Source organism: Sceloporus undulatus, chromosome 6 (genome assembly GCF_019175285.1).
Source record: "Sceloporus undulatus isolate JIND9_A2432 ecotype Alabama chromosome 6, SceUnd_v1.1, whole genome shotgun sequence".
Taxonomy (NCBI): Eukaryota; Metazoa; Chordata; class Lepidosauria; order Squamata; family Phrynosomatidae; genus Sceloporus; species Sceloporus undulatus.
Window position 1 is genome coordinate 31,932,346 of NC_056527.1, and position 25,254 is coordinate 31,957,599.

At 38.6% G+C, this 25,254-nt stretch overlaps 1 protein-coding gene across 7 annotated transcripts in view; it reads left to right on the forward strand.

Annotated features, from left to right (window-relative positions):
* PPP1R9A (protein phosphatase 1 regulatory subunit 9A) overlaps nt 1-25,254 on the forward strand; it is a 164,677-nt gene that overhangs the window by 83,269 nt on the left and 56,154 nt on the right. For 4 of the 7 annotated variants that reach the window (XM_042471798.1, XM_042471803.1, XM_042471800.1 and 1 more), the window contains exons 4-5: nt 3,690-3,794; nt 20,076-20,211. In XM_042471798.1, the coding sequence (XP_042327732.1) occupies nt 3,690-3,794; nt 20,076-20,211 (241 nt within the window). Of the gene's footprint in view, nt 1-3,689; nt 3,795-20,075; nt 20,212-24,375; nt 24,445-25,254 lie in introns of all 7 variants that reach the window. The other 3 variants (XM_042471796.1, XM_042471797.1, XM_042471799.1) reach the window with 1 other exon arrangement.

Sequence of the window (25,254 nt, forward strand, 5' to 3'; positions counted from 1 at the left end):
AAAGCATTGGATATTGAATTGTCATCTATTAGTTTGTTTGTAAATATATAGATACTATAAATAAGCAGGTAGCAGTATATTGTCACGTGTTAATTGGCTGAACTACTTTCAACAAACTAACCAATTACTTATAAGTGCAATATGTTTAATGCTTAGCAACAACAAAAATTATGTAGGATGGAAATGTATTGAAGGCAGATAAGAGGACACTAGTTTTTGAAAATTAATGCCTATGTATATAAATTTACATGCCAATGATACAACCACATTCCTTTAGAAATTTATTTTTATAGTATCCATGTGGAATACTTAATAAATTTATAAAAATACATAAGAGAAGGCAACATCGCATGGTAGCTCCAGGTCAAGGAAACCAATATGCAAAAACTGTGTGTATATGCATGTGTGTGAATCAGTGATTTGGATTATAATTATATGTGTCTGTTGCTTTCTGTTACACAGAATTATAGGGCTCAAATTGTAGGGCTCAAAGGCACATGAAAGTCATCCATCCAGCTCCCTGCCCTAAGGCAGAACTGTGTACAAATTAACCCCCTTACAGATGAACCCACATTATCTAGATTATAGTGTACCAGAAGCAGCGATAGTAGTTAAGTTATGATATACTAGAGGCAAGGAAGAGTTTAATAAAATAGAGAGCTCAAGCCAAGTGACTTTACAGTTATAGAGGCATGGGGAATTGAATGCGTAGTAGCTAGATCTATTTTAAATGCTTGTTTAAAAACTCTACTTTCCATTTAAGAGGTAGTGCATTAGTGCCTTTATTCTATTTACTGAAAGCAGCATCTTTATATTTCTGGATATTTCATGTATGCATATGTAGGTATTTTCAAGTCATTTGTCAACTTATGGCAACCCCATGAATTTCATAGGGTTTTCATAGGCAAGGAATACTCAGGGATGGCTTGCCATTGCCTTCCTCTGAAATACAGACTACAGTACCTCATATTCCTTGGTGAAAGGAAGTACTTGGAAAGTCTCACTAGATGGTGAATCCTTGTGAACAATGTATGTGGGGATTCCAGCCTGTCTTTTGACCAGCCCCCTAAGCCTTGCCTTTTAGAGAAACGTTTTGTGAGATGAGATATGTAGGTGGCCACACTGAAGAAGAGATGATGGGAAACTTTCCTTCTGTGGCTTCCCTATTACAGTAATTTATCTTAGAGCCTGATACTCAGTTGCCAAATGAAACATGGAGGTATGCTTATTTGCAGTTATACCATCAAACGGTACACAGGTTTTTTCTCCACAAACTCATGAAGTGTTTTTACTCATTAAGGTGGTTTCTGCCCAGGTCAAAATACTACAGGAACATCCTGGAGTATTCTGGGCACAAAGCTACCCCAGTTCCCACTCCCCTACTTAGCATTCTGGAGCGATGGTGAGCAGTGGTTTGCATGCATATCCTACTGTGCTGTCCATAGCTGTGGGTCACTGCCTCTGAGGCTGAAACAAGGTATGCAGCATCGATCGCATGGCTTGGCACCTTGTTCTGACCTCAGAGAGAAAGATTCGCAGCATCAGGCAGCACAGTGTGATGCATTGTAAAAAGCTGCCTGTCTTTTCTCCATAGGGTTCTGAAAGAACCAGCACGAAAAGGGAGTTTAAAAAAATGGGTTTAAAGGTGATATACTGTGGGTTTGCTGCTGAACTGGCCAGACATCATCCAGACAGTTCACATCAAAACTGGAGATTGAGTCTTCTGTCATTAGGAGTACAGTGGGCCCTTCTTATCTGCTGGGGTTTGATTCCAGGACCCCCATGGATAACAAAATCCATGGATGCTCAAGTCCCATTAAATACAATGATGTCCCTTATATAAAATGGCAAAGTCAAGGTTTGCTATTTGGACTTTGTACTTTAAAAAAAAATTCAAGCCATGGATGCTTGAATATGTGGATAAAAAGTCAATGGATAAGGAGAACCGCCTGTATTTGCTGTTGTTACCCGAATTGGTGGGAGTCCCCAGAGGGCACCCTCTTATTGTATTCAGCGAGCAAATTACTTTAGCTCAGTTGGGACCAGCAAGAGTGCTATGGTAATGATAGCCGAGATCTTAGCCTATGTTTAACAGGTCCCAACACAGAACTCCAGAGACAAGTTCGTAGTTTTATTTATAAACAATAAGGGGAAATCCACTTTCACTCAGATACATTCACACACACACACACACACACACACACACACACACACGACCTAACAGTGTAAAAGGTGGTGGGAGCTTGATAGAGAGTCAGAGGGTAGAGCAATACATACCAGATTCAGAGGCTAGGCTCTTCAGTGGGGGGAGTGGGTTAGACCAAGATCACTACCTAGAAGTGGGATGGCTAGCAATACTGCGTAGTCTAGGTGAAATTTGACAGAGTGCCTGCCTGGTTTGAACTGAGACTGACTAGAATGACCCAAGCAAAGTTTAGCTGCACAAAGTGACCTGAGGCAGTTATTCAGGTATTTTGAACTGCTCTTTTCAGGAGGAAGAATGGTGAGAGGGATGGGAACAGCCAGACAATAAATGCAAGCATCCTGAACAAAGATGTGACAATTCTGGATGGCAATACCCTTTGATTTCCAACTTTCTAACAAATGCCAGATGCATCTTCCTCTTCACTGAACTTCCAATACTAAAATAATTGATTTCAGTTTCAAAGGATGCACCTTATTGTCTACATAGAATGGAATCATAGAATCATAGAGTTGGAGGAGACCTCAAATGCCATCCTGTCCAACTCCCTGACATGCAAGAATACACAATCATGTATTTTGACACCTCTTTAACTGCCATGGCTCAGTGCTATGGAATTCTTGGAACTGTAATTTATTGTGTCACCAGAGTCCTCTGACAGAGGCAACTAAATGTCTCACAAAATTACAGTTCCCAGAATTCCATAGCACTGAGCCATGAAGGTTAAAGTGGTGTCAAGATGGATTATTTCTGCAGTGCAGATGCAGCCAAAAATGTAATGTAGTGTAGAGAGTCAGCGTAGTGCCATGGTTTGAGTTTTGGACTACAGCTCTGGAGATCAGGGTTTGATTCCCTGCTTGGCCATAGAACCTGCTGTGTGACTTTGGGGGAATGACATATGTACTCTCATTCCTAGAAAAACCTACAGAAACCTTAGGCTTGCCATAAATTGGAAACTACATGAAGGCAGACAACAACAAATGTAAGATCATACAATAGCCTGCTGAGCGAAATCAGTTATTTTGTACAAAATATAATTTGTACTGCATATGTTATATTTGCTGCACATATACTGCTGTCACCATGAAACATACTTGCTCTGAATTCTGACATTCAGGGAAGAGTGTCTATTTTACATATGATCCGCAGGAAAAAAACAGGCATGTCTCAGAGTTCTCATATATAGAAAAAGCTCAGAACATTTCAGACTATAGCTATTTTTATATCCATCTTCAGAGGTGATTTGAAATCTGACTGCAAAAATCTCTGAAGCTGAGAATCTCATTCCATTTGCTGCACAAAAAGAAATCCTCATGCAGATGCATTTCATACCTCTTAAACAGATTATAGGATGTCATATGTACATTGTTGAACTAATTATTTGTTTCTTAATTCCCTTATTTTTGTGAAAAAAGTGACTACTGACTTTGTATGTTTTGCTTGAATACTGCTTAACATGATTATTCCTTCATATTTTCCCTGAAAGGATCCAAGTAAATGACCAAATTGTAGAAGTTGATGGGATCAGTCTGGTCGGTGTCACACAGAATTTTGCTGCAACTGTTCTCAGAAATACCAAAGGAAAAGTGAGGTAATCTTGAGAAATTCTTGCAGAGAATATTATACATTTGATACTGATGTGATATTATATGATAATAGAAATATATATATATATATATATATATATATATATATATATATTTAAAAAATATATGTGGCCAGAAATTTTACAACAGATCACTTATATCTAAGGAGGAACTGAGAAGAATTATGTTGAAAAAAGACACATATTTCTAGAGATCTTATTGAAGTATCATTACGCTGTATTCATATTATTGTCAACTGCAGAGATCTGAACTTACGCTGTATATTATTATATTGGTAGGGATGTGAAGGCCTGGAAAATCCACAGGGAAAAAAAAACAGGGGAAAAAAATAAAATAAATTATGGAATGTTTTATTTTTAGCATGATTCGGGAACAAAATGGGGGGGAACCATCCCCCCCTGAAATTTTCCAGGTTTTCTTTTCCAGGCCTTCACATTACTTCAGATTCTCAAATGTATTTAATATAAAGATAACTAGTTGCTGGCTGTTTTTATTTTTACCCAGGACAGATGTTTGCAATTTTTTTTACCAGCAACCTTAAGGATACTGTACTTTCTCTTGAAAAACATCTTTATAGTGTTAGAGAGGCACTGTGAAAAACAGTAAATATTTTCATTCTCATAACACTCGTTCTCGTAAAGATCCTCATCTCTCACTTTATAAACATTGTGTGTGATATATCCTGAGATGCCCTTCTGAGTGAACATCCTTCCTTCATCAGGCCATTCACTTCAGTCCTCTTACACCGATGGTACAATTTTGCACCTTTTGCTCAGAAGCCTGGAAAGTTTAAATTAATGGGAAGAGGATTTCCGTTATCTGCTTTTTAGACATTTATTTATTTAATTTTATTTCAAATGGGCTGGAGGGGATGGGAAAGTCTGGTTCCTCTAGTCCAGTGATGACGAACCTATGGCACACGTGCCAGAGGTGGCACTCAGAACCCTCTCTGTGGGCACATGTGCCGTCACCCCAGCACAGAGTTTGTTACTAGAAAGCCAGAGGGACATGGCACTTTGCAATGAATAAGTGGGTTTTGGGTTGCAGTTTGGGCACTCGGCCTCTAAAAGGTTCACTATCACTGCTCTAGTCCATTTACATCTCCCTACATCTGGATCAACCTAAGCATATCTACCAGTCTACTTCAAAAAGCTGATATAGCAGTAGCCGCACCCTATGTGGCAAAGTCCTGTACATCATTAAACAACTACACACTAAAGTCTAATCTGCCTTGCAGAACTAATGCAGTTTAACACCACTTTAATGGCCATGGCTCAAAACTATGGAATTCTGGGATTTGTAGTTTGGTGTGGTATTCAGTCTGCTCTGTCAGAGTTCTCTTAGGCCACAACAATCTACAAATGCTAGAATTCCATAACATTGAGCCATGGCAGGTAAAGTGGATTCAAACTTTATTTCTTCAGATTAGATCTAAGTTCAATAAAATAGATCATTTATTCATTAATTATGTTTATTTTTGTTTTTGTTGTTGCATGCCTTCAAATTGTTTCCAACTTACATTGATCCTATCATGGGGTTTTCTTGGCAAGATTTATAGAGACGAGGTTGGCCACTTCTCCTTCTAAAGCTGAGAAGCTTTATTTATAACTCCCACCTTTCCATGGGCTCAGAATAGTTTACAACAATTTCATTGGTATTAGTTTATGCCCCACAAATTGGTCATGGTCTAGATAGTGTATGTCATGAGAAGTTCTAGAGAATAGTCAGAATGGAATCAACTTACCTTGATACACATATGACATTCCCCATGGATTCTACAAGCAACCTGCACTACAGAGAAGGCTTGGCCCCCAGTCACCACTTGCCCATCGTTAGAGAGTGGGGTCATCTTAGACTGCAGAAGAAAGAGAATGAGCAGCCTCATGAAAGTAAGAAATCCTTCAGATACCATGTTCCAAAGCCATCTGAACTTCATAGTTCACAACCAGCTCTTGCAAATATATCTAGAAACAATAGGATGCAATGAAAATCTTACTAACTCTGGAGCAATGGTTGATAACTGTCCAGTTGATAACTTGATTGCTGGATATTCTGGATCAGATGGAATTAAAGTCAACGCCAAAGGCTGTTCCAAATAAAACAGATTTTCACAATCTAGTGTGATTGCTCTCAACAGCATAGAGGTGAGGCTTTCTCTGTGCAGGAGAGGCCACAACTTTATATCAGATATCACCTAATAATGGTAAAACACTTGAAATTTAAAATGGTTTCTGTTTTTGGCTGCTGCAATTAGTGAAATGCTTGGACCCAGTAAAAGCCTCTTAAGTTTATATCACCTTTGGAAGAAATAATTAGCTTTGGGAAAAATATTTATGCCCCATGTTTATAGTTCTAACATAGTCTTAACTATTTAGAGAACTTTCAGATGTTTGCAGGATTTGAAATGCAGGGGATGATCTTGCTGTTGGTATGAACTGAAGCTGAACTAAAAATAAAACAGCAAGTATATATAACAGGAGATATTATGAGAAGAAGCAACTAAAATGATTGGCACAATGAAGCTGGCAGTTTTTCATTTAAATAAAAAAAATCGATAAAACATTACTTTGGGAGGTAAGAATGAGACAGATTAATACTGAGAGGGGGGGAGGAGGAGGAGGAGGACAAAATTAATTCATAATTCTTCACATACACACAACCAAATGCCAGGACTACTGTTTATAAATTAAATTGTTTGGCAGGCAGATGAGAACAAACACAAATAAGCACTTTACTGCAGAATATGATATTAATGTTGGATGAATATATTGTCATAATGATATGGTGATGGCCACCAGTTAAAGTACTCTTTAGAAAGAATGAGAATGAGAATCCTGAAGCATGTGGCTGGCTACTCAAGTTACACCTTTTAAGTTCAAAGACATTGTACCTCTGATTTCCAAATGCCAAGGGGAAACAGGATGGCAGTATGTATTACGGTATTTTCTACTTGTGTGCTTCCTGGGAAAAAGTGGCTGGTTTCCTTTACGACTAAGTGCTTGTTCTGATGGACCTTTAGTTTGATCCAACAAAGCAGTTCTTACAGTTTTATGCCATTTTATGGTACACTGGTTCTTGTTGCATCCTGCCTAGCTTTCCAGATTGACTCACAGGGATATTTTGAAGAACAGGATTACCCTTCCCCCCAATACCGGAACATTTTCGTCTCATTAGCTTAGAGCTAATACTACCTAAGGGGTCAACAGTTCAGGAATAACATGGCTGGCACTGTATTCAACCTTCTTTGAGTCCACGCCAGTGTTCCAGATTCTCTCACAGCTGGATAAACATGACATGACATTGTACTAAATTTAAAGGAGATGTAAGGCCATTGTACCTCCACAGGACTTCTTCACGTGAAAAGTAGAATCATTGAATCATAGGCCTGGGACAGATGAGCCAAAAGCTTCATGCTGCCGCCGATACTAGGGTTCTGGAGCATGCATGCAACATCTGCATGCTCCAGAACCCTTGCACGTATGGATGGCGCCATCTTTACGCAGCACCATCCATACAGGGCTTTATAAATAAAGGTTAATAATAATAATAAATAATAATACAGGGCGCACACACATGATGCAAGTGCAGCGATACGTCCGCACTCTGGGCGCCGCACTTCCATCATGGACACATCACAGTGCACCAATGTTTCCTATCTTCCACTGTATCATCTCAGTTTTGTGCCATCTGCAAACTTGATAAGGATTCCCTCCACCTCATCATCTAAGGTATTGATAAAAAAATAAAGAAGAATAATGACCCTAGAATAGAAGCCAAAAGCACTCCACTGAAGACCTCCTTCCAGTTTGAAATGCAGCCATTGATGATGACTCTTTGAGCACATTTCCCAACTAAATGTGGATCCATCTGACAGTGTTTCTTTCTATTCCATATTTAAGCAGTTTGCTAATCAAAATATTATCAGTTGTTTTGCTGAAATCCTCAATGATAACAGTCTTCTTCATTTTCCTTGGCATTTTCTTTCTGTTGACTGTGAAAAATCAGTTTTCCCTCTGTTCTTTCCAGGAAGTCCTCATGTTCTGATGCACTGAAGAATGTCAATCTGTTGCTGAAGTGCGCTGACCTTCTCTTCCAAGAGAGTTGCTGGCTTGCACTTGCTGCAAGTGTATTCAGAAAGGTTTCCTGGCAAAAAAACAAATATTGTACGCACATTGCAGCAAACATGATCCTTCTGCCTCCAAACCTGCAGTTAATTTTTCTCATCTTTTAGATTGTAGTAACTCTTTGGAATAATACTGCCACTGGCTCAAAAGCTTGCTTTCTCACCCAATCCGGCTCCATTTTGCTCCCAACAACTTCAGCAAATGCTGTTGGAAAAGATATGCAGTTGAGCTGCTCGTCCTCCCAGTGCTCTCCCTCATTGTTCATTAGCTTAAAAGTTTGCTTCCTCACCCAATCCAGCTTCCTTTCCATTTATGGCAACTTCAGCATAGGCTGGTAGGAAAGGTATGCTGATGAGCTGCTCTTCTTCACAGAACTCCAAAAAGGACATATTTTCTTAAGGATGGGCAGAATCCCACACTCCACACTGTATGGTTTACAAGAGTTATCCTTTATGCAAATGGATCTTATAGCACCTTTGAGACTAACCAAAAGAAAGAATGTGTGCATCTGAGGAAGTAGGCTCAAGTCTACAAAAGCTCATGCTACCAGCTTCCTTCTTTCAGTTAGTCTCAAAGGTGCTACAAGATCCCTTTGCATATGGATTTTCCAGACTAATACCCCTATGTCTAAGATTTATCCTGACTTTACTTGTCACATTTCACTTGTGCTCTCTTTTAGAAAAAAAACCCAGTTACCACAGCATTTCAATAGCTGGAATTTCTTACAATAGGCTTAAGCAGAACAGATGAACTTTTTCTTATCCAGAGCTGCTTTTGATAGTGTGGAAATGTTGGCTCCTTGACAGATGCTTTTAATGAGTCTGGAATCCTGGAATTTGTAGTTTTGTGGGGAATTTTTGGATGCAGCATTATGAGAGCCAGTATGTGTACTGGTTTGGAAGTTGGAGTAGGATCTTGAGAGACCAGGGTTCAGCCATGGAAACCCACTGGGTGACCTTGGACAGTTCACACTCTCCTCCTAAGAGGAAAGCAATAGGAAACCTTCTCTGAATAAATCTTGCCAAGAAAACCCAATGATAGGGTTGTTGTAAGTGGGACTCAAAGGGACAACCACTACAACAAAGTATCTTGAATCCTCTTCCAGAAAGCTCTAGTGCCTCACATTCTAGGATTCAGTCAGATGATGTTATGGCAGTTAAATTGGGGTCAAAATGCTGCAACTATGTTATGTGAAATAAACCTTATGGTTTGTAGCTACTACCTGGCTACCACTTTCAGGGAAATACTGTTAAGTTCCCATAATGCAGTAAGCATTGTCTCTCGCTGGAAGCGAATGTTTTCCACTATAAATCTGCAACTGGAGGTGATGAAATTAAGACGTAGCTGTTATTCCTCTCTGATTTGACAGATGTGATCACCCACATATTATTTGCACAATACTTTATTATTAACTGTAGAATCAGATGAATTTTAAATAATTTGTTTTGATTAGCATTGTTACCAATTTTTATTTTAATTACTTGTGCTTTGGACACACATCTCCTTAAGCATTCTTTCAGCTCCCTTCCCATAATAGTATTGATCAAAGATCTTTTATATATAGGGATGTGTATTTGATAGTGTTTTAAAAGTAATTAAATTGAAGCTGTTTATTTGATTTCCCCCCTCTTGCAATAATTTGGTCAATACTACTTTAGAACGCTTATATGGTACTACTGTTTAGTGACTTTGCCTCTTGCCAAGTTTCATGAGCATTTTTTGAATGGTAATGACAGTAGAAGTCAGTGACCTAGAATAGATTCCCTGTTGTAGCTTCTGGATATAATGTAGCTCAATTGTCTTTCACTAACACAGTGATGAAACAGAAATATGGCTTTTTACCTTTTCAGCTATAGTTTTGACACAGGGAACAGTGTCATATTTGCCCTCATGAAGTTTATCATTTCAATCTTTTTATATTAGCTGGAATTTGTAAAGAATATGATGTGTTTTAGCCTTGAAATTATGGTCCTAAAAGCAGCAGCATTTGGCGCTTTTGAGGAACATAAAAACAATGACATACCTTCTGAGTTTAAACTAGACTTTTATAGGAACAAATGAAAAAGTGTAAATACAGTAGCATAGTGAAAGGAATGGCTTTACTTCCTGCCTTACTCTTATTATCCACAAATCCAACATCTTGATGTAACAAAAACAAGTCTTGAGTGAGTCACATTTAAGAATATCTACTGTTTCTGTATAATTCAAGGCAATTTTAAAATTGATTCCAGTTGTACCCTGTTAACAGTTTTATGAGGATACAAAGCTTATGTTCCTACTAGCAGGATATTCTGTCTCATCTCTCCACGTTCTGCCAGAATACTGCTGTGATTCACCTGCTCTGCGTAAACAAAAGTTGTTGGAATTTCTCAAGGTTTAGTATACAGCCACAGATTCTTATTTTATTACAGCTTTAGGGGGTCATAACCAGGAGTTAAAACAATGATTTGTCTTCTGAGCTTTAGTGCTATTATTTGAACTTGTAAACCATAACATCAGGCAGCCTCCGTATGCCACTTCTAAACACTGAAAAGCACCTCAGAAGGATATGACTGTGTGACATTTTATAGCTAGGGAATTTAAATTATATTACAAGACCCAAAAACATGAACACGCTTTCTATTGAATGGCAGATTTACTCCAGAAAAAACATAGTTGTTGTTGGGCCCCTTAAAGCCATTTCTGACTTAAGGCAACCTTATTCTTGGCAAAATTTGTTCAGAAGAGGTTTGCCTTTGCCATCCTCAGAAGCTGAGAGAGTATGACTTGCCTGAGGTCACCCAGTGGGTTTTAATGGCCGAGCAAGGAATCAAACCCTGTTCTCCAGAGATATACTCCAACACTTAAACCACTACACTATGCTGGCTCACAAACCCAGCAACAAACATAGAAATAAACATTGGGCAAAACAAAATTAAAATCTAATTCACTGTCAGCTTTGGCTATAGTTCGGTGATTATTATAAGCTAAGGCCTTTATCAATTACACTGCATTTGGTACAAAAAATAACATTGTCACAGTATATGTTCAACTCCAGTTTTCAAAACTGAAGTGGGGTGGCTTATCTCACCACACTGAAGGAAAGAGTCTTCATTATGGCAAGACTGGAGTAATTGCCACAGAAAGGGGTAGCCAGCTTTCTTTAGCAATTGAATTTGTGGAGCTTTTCCTCACCTGGGGTGTGTGTTTACACTGTGCTGTGTGCATAGGGAAGTCACAGTGTCCAGCTCTGTACATTTTACAGAATTGAACACCCCGATCCCACCACTTTCTTGATATTGTTAATACAACTCTTTTTGACTGGTGCAAAGATTTCATGACAGATGGCTGTTGTTTTATCATCATGTTTTCCATATTATTCAATACGGATCTATAACTTGATACAGAAAATGCTTCCTACTAGTTATCTAGTTTTGCTATATTTACGGCTTAGGGAGCTGGGGATGTTTAGCCTGCAGAAGAGACAGTTACGAAGTGATATGATAGCCCTGTTTAAATATTTTGAAGGGATGTCATATTGAGGAGGGAGCAAGCTTGCTCGAGAGAACAGGACCTGAAACAATGGATGCAAGCTGCAGGAAAAGAGATTCCATCTCAACATTAGGAGGAACTTCATGACAGTAAGAGCTGTTTGACAGTGGAACACACTTCCTCAGAGAGTGGTGGATTCTCCCTTTTTGGAGGTCTTTAAACAGAGGCTGGATGGCCATTTGTCAATGGGGATGTTTTGATTGTGATTTCCTGCATGGCAGGGGGTTGGACTGGATGGCCCTTATGGTCTCTTCCAACTGATTCTATGATTCTATATATCCTTGTAAAGCATTCCATAATGGAATTTGCTCAAACTGCATTCACCCTTAGGAGTTCAAAATATATATTTATGTACACACATTTTTTCTGTATCTTTAATGGCCACAAGTGTTGACAGTATTTAGATGGTTCTTGATGGTTAGGCCAACACCCCTCCAGAGCCCATCATATAAACACCATTCAGCATCAGTATGCCATGTTAATATTATTTTAAGATAATGCAACTTGTCATCCTCTTCCTGAGGTCATTATTTAATCATATTGCCCTGGAGTGACTGAAATTTTTTCCTTATTCTAACTTCTTGACTTGCAAATACTCCTGTTGTGAGGCTGTGTCTTTCCATTTAACTGCTACTTCATGAACTAGTCCTATTTTCTGTAGCAGGGAAATGCTAATTTAATGTGTTTCTTTTTGCTCAGCCAGCTATCAAGTCAGAATTCAATATCTTCCCCACCTCATCAGACTAGAGTATTATGCCCTTTAGAGCTACATCATCTGTATGGAATAGTATCCATTTAAATGTGTAGGTTAAAAAAAATATTTTGAAAGCTCTTAAGAAGCGCAGTTTACAGCAGCGAAAACAAGGGCCAAAACCAGGACTGGAAAGTAGTGTTGTATGTTTCAGGTTTTGTTTGTTTCTGCTAAATATTTTGGTTTGCTTTTCTGGGTTGATTGTTTAAGACACATGCACACATTTTTTATTGTGAGCTTTTTTGGTTATCATAGTTTATTCAGATGAAGTTTTGTCATTGTCTCTTATGCTGAGAGAGTGAAGCTTGCCCACCTAATGGGTTTCCATGTCTATAAATCCAAACCCTGATCTCTTAGACTCCTAATCCAGCACTCAAACCACCTGTACTCTTATTTATTTTGATCCACCCTCCTTTTTCCATTTCCTCGAAGTCAAGGCAGCATGTAGGAGGTTCTCAGGTGGTCTCTTGTCAGACCCAAGCCATAGGGTGCATCTTCACTGGAGAAATAATGTGGTTTAACACTGCTTTAACTGCCATGGCTCAATGGTATAGAATCCTAAGATTGATAGTTTAATGTGGTACCAGAGCTCTCTGAGAAAGCTAAATATTTCACAAAACTACAAATTCCAGAATTCCATATCATTGAGCCATGGTGGTTAAAGCGATTCCAAACTACATTATTTCTGTAGTATGGATGAGGCCAAAGAGGTAATCTACATGTAAGTGTATTATATAAATTGGTGCACATTTTCAGCCATTCAGATCAGTGATTACTTGTCTTCACTTTCCTGCACAAATTCACATCTATTTGCATCTGTTCATACTCCCTCTTGTAAAAAATGCACACTTTTATTTCTACAGATACTATACAGACTGCCAAAATAAAGCTGCTTCGGGTCTCTTTGGAGGTATGCTGTTTAAATGATGCATGCATCCTAAGAATCTGGAAGCTGCACCAAAGCTGAACTCCAGTGCTTATGAATGGAGTGTGGCTTTGGTGCGACCTCCGGACTCTTAGGACCCATGCATCATTTAAATAGCATACCTCCAAAGAGACCCAAAGCAGCTTTATTTTGGCAGTCTGTAACAGGCCAAAATTTCTACAGATACTCTGGTAAAAACCACGAAGCCTTTTTCTGCAAGGTTTAGGGGGGGGGGGGGGGGGCACAGAAAGCCCCATGAAGTGCATGTGGCCAGTTAATATTCTATTTGACTCGTATGAGGAGTATTTTAATCATGTAGACAAGCCCATAGCTTGGCTTAGCTTCAGTAAAGTGACTACTTAATATGCCTTAATAACATTCCCTTAGAACAGCCTTAGCATAAATAAATAGTAATTCCCAAATCAGAGTAGCCTGCACTGAGACATTTCTGAGGTACTGTTTTAGGACTCCACTGATATCACAGTGCATGATCCACCAGGCAGCATTCTTGCAGAGAGCACCTAATTATTTCACCAGGATTTGTAGAAGAGAATTTTTATTTCCTGGTAGACTTGGATATTGTATGTTCCTTCATGTGACTTCACTGGTTATTATGCTCTCTGTTCTCTGTAATCATACCGTATGCTCCTTAGCACTATTCTTGTCAGTAATAAAGTACATGTCTAGTTCTAGCACACCAGTAATAGCAAGCATATAATTAGCTAGGTTCTTTAAGTGTTCTTATGCTTCAATGGCTAATCTTTCAGGCCATGATTCAGAGCATAATGACTCTTCTATACTGGTTTCTGCCTACATAATCAGAACTGGAATAGTTAATTAAACAGTTTGCACTTAGATATTCTCTGCTCCTATACTTTTTTATATAAAAAATCAATGTGTTTCGTTTTAAAGTATTGCTTGCGATGTTTTGAACATATGAGTCTTTATGGCCCATTGTGTATTTAAAATTCTCCCACTGATTTTTTTTTAATTGAAAAGTATCAGCTTCTAAAAGTGGAGTGCACAAAATGAAGCCTCGAGGCCCCAGCCCCTTTTTTGTGCCACCCAAGCGCCTCAGCTTGGGAGCCAGCATGGTTTAAATATTGAAGTAGGCTTCCAGATACTGTGGATCGAATCTACACTTGGCCATGGAAACCCACAGTGTACCTTTAGGCAAGTCACTTTCTCCCAGCCTAAGAGAAAGGCAATGGTAGACCTCATTTGAATAAATCTTGCCAAGAAAATGTTATGATAGAGTCACCAGATGCCGGAGTCAGCTTAGAGGCACATAACAACATGTTCCTCAGAACCCATCAAGGTAATTTTGAGGGACAGGAATGAATCTTGTGAACTCATGCATGCACAGTCATAGAATCATAGACTTGGAAGAGGCCACAAGGGACATTTTATCCAACCCCGTGCCATTCAGGAAAACATAAAGCACTTCTGATAGTAGGTTGTCCAGCCTCTGCTTTAAAAATCTCCAAAGAAGCAGACTCTGCCACTCTCTGAGGCAGCGTGTTCCACTGACAAACAGCTCTTACCATGAAGTTCTTCCTAATGTTTAGGTGATATCTCTTTTTCTATAACTTGAATATATTGCTGTGGGTCCTAGTCTCTAGAGCAGCATAAAATAAGCTTACTTCATCCTCAATATGACATCTTTTCAAATATTTAAACATGGATATCATGCTGTCCCTTAACCTTCTCTTGCCCCAGGTTAATCAAACCCAGCTCCACAAGCCACTCCTCACAAGGCATGGTTTCCAGACCTTTCACCATTTTGGTCACCCATCTCTGGACATACTCCAACTTGTCAGCATCCTTTTTGAATTCTAGTACCCAAAACTGGACACAGTATTCCACATGAGGTCTGACCAAAGCAGAATAAAGTGGTACTATTACTTCAGTTGATCTAGACACTATACTCCTATTGATTCAGCCTAGAATTGCATTGGCTTTCTTAGCTGCTGCATCACATTGCTGACTCATGTTCAGTTTGTGGTCCACTAAGACTCCTAGATCCCTTTCACATGTACTGCCACCAAGCCAAGTGTCACTCATATTATATCTATGCATTTCACTTTTACTGCCCAAGCGTGGTATCTTACATTTCTCCCTGCTGAAATTATTTTTTTAGTTTTGGCCCAGGTGTCTGTTCAGGTCATTTGTAGCAACGGTTAGCACTGAAGAGTCAAGAATGCCACAGAGAGGGCAGTATTTATAGAGTTAGATAGTTTGAGTGACCCAAAGTGTTCTCCCTTCTTGTCTACCTATTCTGAATCCTCCAATTAAACACTAGAAGATGCCAAGTCTCCCTCTTACTCTGCTTGTTTCATCATAGCAATCTTCCGCATATAGGTCTTTAGTTAGATTTGCATTTAAAAGGAATTCCCTGTTAAATACTACATGGAACAGCTATATGTGTTTAAACTCATTTCCCAACACTCTTGCCCCCCCCAAAAAAAAACATTATCCAAATGCTGAACAACAGCTAAAAAGAGAAATTTAAATTAGAAGTGGTTTACATTTTTTTTAGGCAAGAACATGATAGTATGACCCACTATGGAAGTTAAAATTGGCCCCTGCTGCAGTTGTCTGTCCTTATTCTAAAAACTAGTAACCATTTCTTGTGTGGCCATAGCCCTTAACATACTTCTATCAGTTCCCCCTGGCTGTTTCTATCCTGGGGGGGGGGGGCGGTTAAGAGAAGAATTAACAACAACAAGAGTCAGTACTGTTGCCAGGCAGCCATGTAAATGTCTTCCTGTTCAATGGATATAGGCAGATCCATAGTGAGCTCTTCTAATCTCTCATAGTTCAAAACCCAGCAGTGAAGATAACTTTTTGTGTTGTGGCAGTTTTTTCTTGGCTTCTCACATGTGGAAAGATCTAGCCAATGCTAAATCCTTCTATGGATTTCCATATTTAGAAAGGCTAGATAAGCCAGTGCATGCTAAACTATGAAAATCATTACCCCAATACATAGTGTTGACTGTCACGTTGTGCAGCTTTAAAGGAAGACTGGACAGATTCATGTAGGATGGAGATACCTGTCATGGGTCCAATCTGCACTACAGAAATATTTCAGTTTGACACTGCTTTAACTGGCATGGCTCAATCCTATGGGATCCTGGGATTTGTAGTTTATAGTGATGCCAGAGCTCTCTGATTGAGAATGTTAAATATCTCACAAGCTATGGTGGAGATGCCTCATGTTCTTCCCATTGTTTGTTAGAGGGCAGAGAAGCAGCACTTCATAGAGAAGCATGCAGGTGTGCACAAAAAGAAGGGAAGTGGCTGAAGAGGAGTAGGGCTTTATATGTATGTTTGTGAGAAAGGAAAAGTCTAAAGTGGTAAATCAGAATTTTGTCTCCACAAAAAGGCTTTATGACAGGATCTCACTGATCTTTGGAGGACAGGCAGAATGGTAGTTAATAGGTTTACATATATTATGGATTTTACTCTGGTGACTTTTCTCCAGACCTTAAATCTTCTCTGTGTGCAGTTACATGGTCTCACAGTAAGACCCTGACCTCATCATAACATATTCAAATATATTTCTTTCTCTTTTTGAAGTCCTCGCTGACAACTCTACATATGCCAGATTGCATTCCTGTCTGCTTCTCTTTACGACTTCATGTCTGACAAATGACTCAGCAGAAGAAATGCTCTTGAGAATTTTGTGTTGAAGATTGTTCTTGAGTACTTTTGAAGAATACATAGCAATGGCACTTCAGTTCAAGCAGTCTCTCTCAAGCATGGGAAGCTTTCTGAAACCCAGAGTCTTATCACATGAGAAAACAAAAGCAGAAATGGAGCCAGAGAGTAGCACCTTTCTCCATAACTTACTGCATGATATCATGGCACTTCAGTTCTCTTCCCACAGGAGATGGTTGTAAAAGCATATCTTTTGCTGAATGGATTTTTTTCACCTAGAAAAAAGACACACATTTAAAACATCTGTGGGAAGAGAACTGTAGCACTGCAATGTCATGCAAGAAGGCATGGAGGAAGCTGCCACTCACTGGCTCTGTTTTCACTTTCTGTTCTACTCTAAGAATCTGTGGTTGTGCCACCTTGAAATCTATGGTAGAAAGCAGAGGAATACAGGCTTTAAAGAACCTCTAAAAACTGGTCATTTTCCTAACACAAATTGCTAACTCATGTTGCTTGGGGCATTCTGGGAATTTTAGGCCTGAAAAAATAAGTTTTCCACGTTCTGCATAAATGAAATAAATATATGAAGTAATCTTCAAGAAAATTTAAAAATGTCTATTCCCTAATAATCCCAGCTACTTTGTATATGTTACTCTGAGATGTGGACATGTGTCAGTTCCTTGCTGTAAGGCAATATCTCAAAACTGGTGCCATCTGTGGTTTAGTAGTCGATCATAGTCAATACAATCTGGAGAGTACCAGTCTGTGGAAGTTTTATTTACAACATAGATGTAAGAAATAGTTTTAGTGTAAATTTTTGTTTCCTTTTGTAGCCTCTTACACGCCTCCACTTTCGATCAGTTTAAGATCCTTTTTGCATTTGTGATTTAGCAGACTACCCTGATGAGCCAGGTGCATTGAAGACTTGCAGTATACATTTAACAGCTATACAAATGATGGCTATATTAAATTGTAGAAACTATTCCCTCTAGATCAAGGTTAGGCAAAGTGTGGCCCATGGGCAGGGCCCATTTTGCAGCCTTTGAGACCCCTAAAATTCAAGGAAAAAAATCAAATGTTTTGGCCAATATCAGCTCAAAGCTGCCTCCAAATATAGCAGTTTTGCCCCCATCACTCACCAGTCCCCCTACAATATTTAAATTCCCCACAAACGGGTGAAAATAGGATGAAAGTGACATTGGAAGTGATGTGATGTTGCTTCCAGTGGCATTCAGAACACAGGTGCAACTCCCAAAGGGAGTGCAGGGATGAAAAATGTCCCCAGTTCCTCCAGAGTTACCTACCACTGCTCTAGGTAATCCAGGAACAATGGAAACATTGTCAAGAAAACACAAAAATGAGAGGGAAATGACTGCACCTATAGCATTTTGGCAACATCTATTAATTTATGCAGGTAAAGATAAAACATCTGGATATGTATTGTATGCCAAGAAAAGGAGTACTTAGTATATCAGGAATCTTTATAGCTGCATTTGATGATTAGAACATCACAGGACTGCAATGACTGATTATTAATAAAAGTCGTTCCTTAATTTTGAAGGCAGTGGATAGACTGTAGGGATCAGAACTTTTAAAAAATGATTGTGGACCTAATGACTTCTTAATGTCTATATAGTTGCTTCCAGACAAGTGCTCAGGACTTGTTCCACCACCCCACCTATTTCAGCTCCACATGTAATGTTAGAACTGCTGCCTAAGAACCCTAGCGTGGCAGGACCAGCATCTGGATATAACACATTGGAAATTCTGTCTTTGGCAACTCTGTTTGTGTGTGCATATGGAACTTTGTATTTGATTGATGTGTATGTTATTGTTAGAGCTTGGGGGGGAAATTACTTTTTGGACTGATGCTCATAGAAGATCCCAACCAGCATGACCATTAGCCATTCTGGCTGGAACATGCTGGAGTTTATAGCCTGGTGAAATAACTCTTTAAGCTTTGGGTATTGTTCCTTTTTCCTTTTGAATGCCTATCTGTTGGAACAATGTTCCTTTAAATTGTGGTAAAATATTTTGAGTGGCAGGAATTGCTGAGTCAGAGCACTTGGCATGATGCAAATACTTACTTACTGAGTAGCACCAAGCGATGACTCTTAGCCAGCTCTGTGTATAAATGCACTGAAAGTTAAGGCGCCTGTGGGTTTATGTTGGTGAGTTGGATTGTTGCTGAGTTGGTAAAATGGCATATGTTGATGGGAGTCAGGAAGAATGTTTGTAAATATCTGGACATATTATAACGGATGATAAAGAACCTCCAAGGACTTGGAAGGTATCAATGAGTGTCTGACAGTTTATTCAAGTGGTCAGTGCATTGCCAATACTTAAACTGAACTGGTACTTCCATACTCTGCTACTGTTAACTACCTCTGAGAGTGATTACCTCGGACAATGCTGTAACTTAGCATCTCTGGTGGGCCAAAGGTTTTGTTTTTTGTTTCTGCACATTAAGGAGGACAGAAGAAAGCCAACATTGCCTTCGTTTATTCGTTACATCCATACACAGCTGAGATTAAGGACTTCATAGACACTGTTCTTGCATGTAATCTTCCTTTAAACAAGGCTTAAATTAATATTTAATCATAAAAGAAGCATATATATTAATATTACAACCTGAGGTGCAAAAACTTTTGAGTGCTCATTAGATAGAAGAACCTAAAAATGGATTTTGGCAACTGGTAAATGGGCAAGTAAAGGGGGAAATAAAATTTCTATTCCCCACATTTATGCTGCAGTTTGTAAATCCTTCTTCTTACCTCTCTTACTCTTACTCTTACTCTTACTCCTACTGGAACAACAGGACATACCAAGGATAGGATACCTTTTCTCACTATTGCACTCAGGTCCTCCCTTTTCTCATCAAAGAAATCTCACCAGGTACTACATTTTGAAAAATACATTGGATACTCTGCATGGTAACATCTGTCCTGCATTATGATTCTACTTCATGAAGGAATTCCAGGACTAATACTGTAGAAGTTTTATATTCATATCTTTGAATTTAACATTTATTCTGCCCAGAACAGTTCTAAACACAGCCATGGACTTGTCTTAAATATTTATATGTGAGTGAGTGAAAGACAAAGAATGAATGAAAAATTTGGCCACTTGTGCTGCTTTTGTACATGCAATGCTAGAGTTTGCAAAAGCTTATTCCAGAAGATATGTCTTAGTTTTTAAGGTGTCATGTTGGGGTGTACAGTATACAGGTAAGGAGCAGATGAGAAATTCTTTGTTTCATTGATATTCTCCTCAGGTTTATAATTGGAAGAGAAAAGCCAGGGCAAGTAAGTGAAGTGGCTCAGTTGATTAGCCAGACCTTAGAGCAAGAACGTCGCCAGAGAGAGCTTTTGGAACAACACTATGCACAGTATGACGCAGATGATGATGAGGTAACACGTTTCTTCCTTCTTTTGTAACTTCATGAAGTTCCCTTTCCTTGTCTCCTTGCATTTCACTTTCTCTCCAGTGTTTTATCTAATTGCAGCTGGAAATTTTTCCTTCTGCAAATTAAAAAGCTTTGCATGACCATTCCACCCTTCATGATCATAATCAAAATCATGCTGTGCACAATGCATCTCTCTTTAAGTATGTAATATTCTTATTACTTGAATGTACAACATAGAGGAGGAGATAAAATTTGCTTTCTTGAATTTCAGCTTGGGCAGTACTGTTCACGGTGTTAATACTCAAAGTGTACAGTACTATAATTCTTTCAGATTCTTCGATTGCTTTAATTTAAAAAGTGTCAATTCCTCATAATTCTAGGCTGGTGGCCAAAAATACTTCAGGATGATAAATTAGGGGAAATTCTCAGTTTTCCTACTTTGGTTTTCATATTTATTTATGTGACATGATAACCATGAAAAGAGTAGTATAGGCAGCTATCTTATATTGATTAAGTCCAATGGTCTATAGAGATCACTGTTCTCTACACTGACCCTCAGCTGCTCTCTGGGGTTTAGACACATTCTTTCCCATTCTTACCTGAACCTGCCAAGAATTGAATTGGGTACCTTTTGATGCAAAGCATATGTTCTGACATTGTTCTACCATTGTTTGTTTTACATGGTAAATATTTATTGTGAATACACACCAGTGTCATAAAAGAATTTGCAATGTCAAGTGAGCTGCTTATTTCTTAAGCTTTGGTAAATATCAAGTCTCACTTCACTGCCTATGATTCTTCCACAGAAATCATGTACCACATGAAGTGCATAAGGAAAATTGGTATATTGATTATTTTCACATATCAAGAAATAATTGTTTTTATTTATCTTAAATGTATATACATCCTACCTTTCAGCCAACATTAATATGGGTTACAGTTTGTTAAATAATTCAGAAATATCTAAAATAAAATAAAGCATTTTAAAATAAAGTTTAAAATAAAGCAGTCTAAAATACAAAATAAATTGAAGTAGAGCCATCATAGTATGCAGGATTAATCACTGGACTCTAACTCTGGAGACCAGGGTTCAAATCCCTGCAAGGCCATGGAAACCCACTGAGTGACCTTGGTCAAGTCACTCTCTCTCAGCCTGAGGCTAAGGCAGAGACAAAACTTTTCTAAACAAATCTTGTCAAGAAACCCCTGTGATAGGTTCATCTTAGGTCAGAAATGGCTTGAAGACACACAACAACAAGAACATCAATAAAATAAAGCAGTTCCATGCTTTTTGACCTCAAAGGATGGGGACAACCTTTGAAAGAATTCCACATTCAAGAAGTCTGGGGAAGAGAAAAGGCACAGTCTCTGGAAGCCAGATGCCTGACTCCTGAAGGTGAGAAAGCTTGAGCAGGACTTCTAGATGACTGAAGGTGATGGCAAGTTCATATGGGAGGGAAAAATCAGTCTTTTCAATAATCTGTCTTGGACTACATAGGATTTTTAGGATAGGTGATTTTAATTGTACCTGAAAACAAACTGGGGAATCTTTTAAATATTGGCCAAAAATGCTTGATTTAGGAAGTCCCAGTGAATAAATTGCCCGCTGTATTCTGGGGTGTATGTTCATGTTGCCTGTTTGCTTATAGGGACCCCATGAATTTCATATGGTTTTCTTAGGCAAGAAATACTCAGGTGGTTTTGCCAGTTCCTTTGTAATATAGCCTATAGCACCTGGAATTCGTTGGCAGTCTCCCATCCAAGTACTAACCAGGGCTAACCTTGTTTGGCTTCTAAGATAAGATGGGATCTTTTTGGAATGCAGTATTTAGGCTGAAATTTCTAAACACTTCTTAAAGGCAGCCCCATATATAAAGGATTTTTAATATATTCATTTTGTGATTTTTCCAATCACCTAAATACAAATACATAATTTTCTTAAAATCCTAAGAACAACACAGTTTAAAGTACAATGAATTAAAATATCAGAAACAAACAAGTATGGAAGAGAGAAACAGGTACATCAGGCACAGTTTCAAACTAGAAGTCATTTCTAAAACCCATCAGTCTGGCAGGTCAGATGTCTGCCAGAATCATCCTTGGGAATACAGTGAGCAGACGTTCGTTGTCATGTTTTTTAGAATAAATGTCAACATATTCATTCACTGTAGTTTTGTTTGTGAAAACGAAATGCAGATCATGTTAATTCTGTGCAGCTAAGATAGGCAAATTACTTGGAGACCTCAGACTTTACTGATATCTCACATGATTTGAAATAAAAAATCTGGGGGTTTGCCACAATAAAAAAATCATGGATTGTATGTTTTATTTGAAAATGTGGGTCAATTTCAGCCTGAGTTTAAAGTAGGGTTTTGTTTTGTTTTTTTAAGAAGCAGGAAAATATTTACTAGCCTTGGTCTAATTGATACATCTCTAAATTATGTTTTTCTTGTGGAGGATTATGCTGCCTCTATATTAAGAGTGGGATGGTTAATGCACAGAAGCACCATTATCTGTCCGGCCAGAGGATTACTTTTATCTCCCTCTAATTAGTTTTGAAGGTGGTGTTGTGTAAGGAGATGATACAACCATTGCTCCCCCTGCTTTTACAGAGTTGCAGTGTATACTGATACCCAATATTATCTGATATGTTCTTCTCAATTATTTTGCTCTCTTTTCGTGTTCTTGGAGGTAGAGAGCTATGGAATTTTTTTTCTAGATATGCAAATAGGAATTGCAGCTATGTTGTTATTGTTGTGTGCCTTCATGTGGTTTCTGACTTATGGCAACCATAAGGCAAACCTATCACACAGTTTTCTCAGGAAAAGTTGTTCAGAGGTGGTTTGCCATTGCCTTCCACTGAGGCTGAGAGAATGTGACTTGAACAAGGTCACACAGTACATTTCCATGGTGAGTGGGGATTCAAACCCTGCTCTCCCAAAGTCCTAGTTCATCACTGAAAACACTATACCGCTCTGGGTCTATACAACTATGTAGTCCCTAGTAACATTCTAAAGAGAGATAAAGTTTGCACACATTTCTTTTATGTTTTCAGTGGTTTCCATGCATGCAAGCTTCTTTTCTTCTTACTTCCTTAAAACGTAAAAAAACATTCCTACAGTTATTAGATGTCCATTGAACAAAGCACTTACTATATGGGTTAACTCACTAGCCTGACTAAGGCTCTTCTGATTCTGAGATGTATATTGTCCATCAGATTTGATGAAATCTGATTTTGTAACCCATTTGACAGGACACACCTTCAGCTGCAGCTTAGATTCCAGACTGTGATCTTACAGATGCAACTGTTGTAATTTGGTCGTTGTGGATAGCTTTTGGAAGACTTACTTTGGAAATATATACATTCGAAACAACAGTATGAATAACAGTAGCAAAGAAACTTTGTAAAGTGGACCCTTGTTATACGCTGGGGTCTGGTTCCAAGATCCTGCGTGGATAACAAAATCCTCATGTCCCATTAAATATAATGACATAGCAAAATGGTGTCCCTTATAAAAAAAATGGAAAATCAAGGTTTGATATTTGAAATTTATACTTTTTTGAACATTTTCAAACCGTGTATGCTTGAATTCATGTATAAAAAATCCCTGTATAAGAAGGGCTGACTGTATTTCCAACCATATTGCTGCTTGAACAACAATGTGCTTTGACAGTTTCACTACTGTTTGGTGACGCTGACAACTCTCTCTAGCAGAGGACTAGTATTAGAACCAGGAGACACTTCTAAGAGGATGGGGCTAAGGAAAGCAATGCAGTTGGGACATGGTCTACAACAGATGGGAAATGTGGCCTTTCGATGCTGCAAGAATGCAGTTCTCATGGTTCCTTACCATTGACTTTGCTACCTATAGTTGATGGGAGCTGCAGTTCAACAAAATCTGGAAAGCCACAGATGCCCATCCATGTGCTATAATCTTCTCAGTTCTTTATGGATAATTGTAGAACAGATATGAGAAACCTGTGTAATGCTTCAGATATTCCTGAACTATCAGACCCAATATTCATGATTGGGAATAAAGGATATTGTAGTCAGCTACAAGGTTTCTTGCCCCTTTTGCAGGCACTGAATAGAACACATAAAGTTTATTGACCTGAATATTATTGCATAGAAGAGATCTTATTTAATGTTTGTTATCAACTGTTTTAGAATACTCAGAGAAAATTTCATGGAACCTCAGGCAACTCCAATAAAAAAAACAACCGTTACCTTAAAAAGGTTTGTGGAGAAAGTAACTTGCCTCTGATATTTTGCTTCTTACGCTATACTAATTATATTCTAATATGTGGCTTAATAAGTCAGTGTAATATCTAAACAACTAATATTGTTACAGTCCCTCCTTCATTTATTCAGTTGCAAGCCAAAACATGATTCCTGTGTAAGATACATGCTAGATTTCAGAGATGTAGCTGTGTTAGTCTCTTGCATCGTAAAGAAGAGGAAGGAAGGAAGGAAGGAAGGAAGAACGGAAGGGGGGTTAAAAAGGGGAAAATGGCAGTACCTTTAATACTAACTGGTTTGAGTTTTTGTTGTTGCTAAGCCACTTCCATAATTGTATAAATATAAATAAGCTTTATGCCTGAGGCCTTAGTACCTATCATTCAGTACTGCATCTGAAGAAGTGGGCTTATATCCACAAAAGCACATGCAGAAATAAAAACCAATTAGTCTTAAAGGTGCTGCCACATGTCCTCCCACCACCACCACCGCTTCCTTCCTTCCTTCCTTCCTTCCTTCCTTCCTTCCTTCTTTCCTTCCTTCCTTTCTTTCATCCTCCTGGATTTATCTCATATTGATTGGTGTGTGACTGGAGTTATTTTAACTACTTTAATTTCTACCTTTGTGTTAGAGGAACCCAGGAATTGAGAAAATGTTAGAGATGTTTACTTGGTTCCAGTGAAAATATTTAGAAGCTACAAGGAATGTGCACTGAGTTTGTTTATTGTGAATCAGTTCTGGGATGAACAACACATCACTTGGGAGGTGTGGCTTCTGTTGTCTCCCATCTGTTTTCCATAATTTATAGCA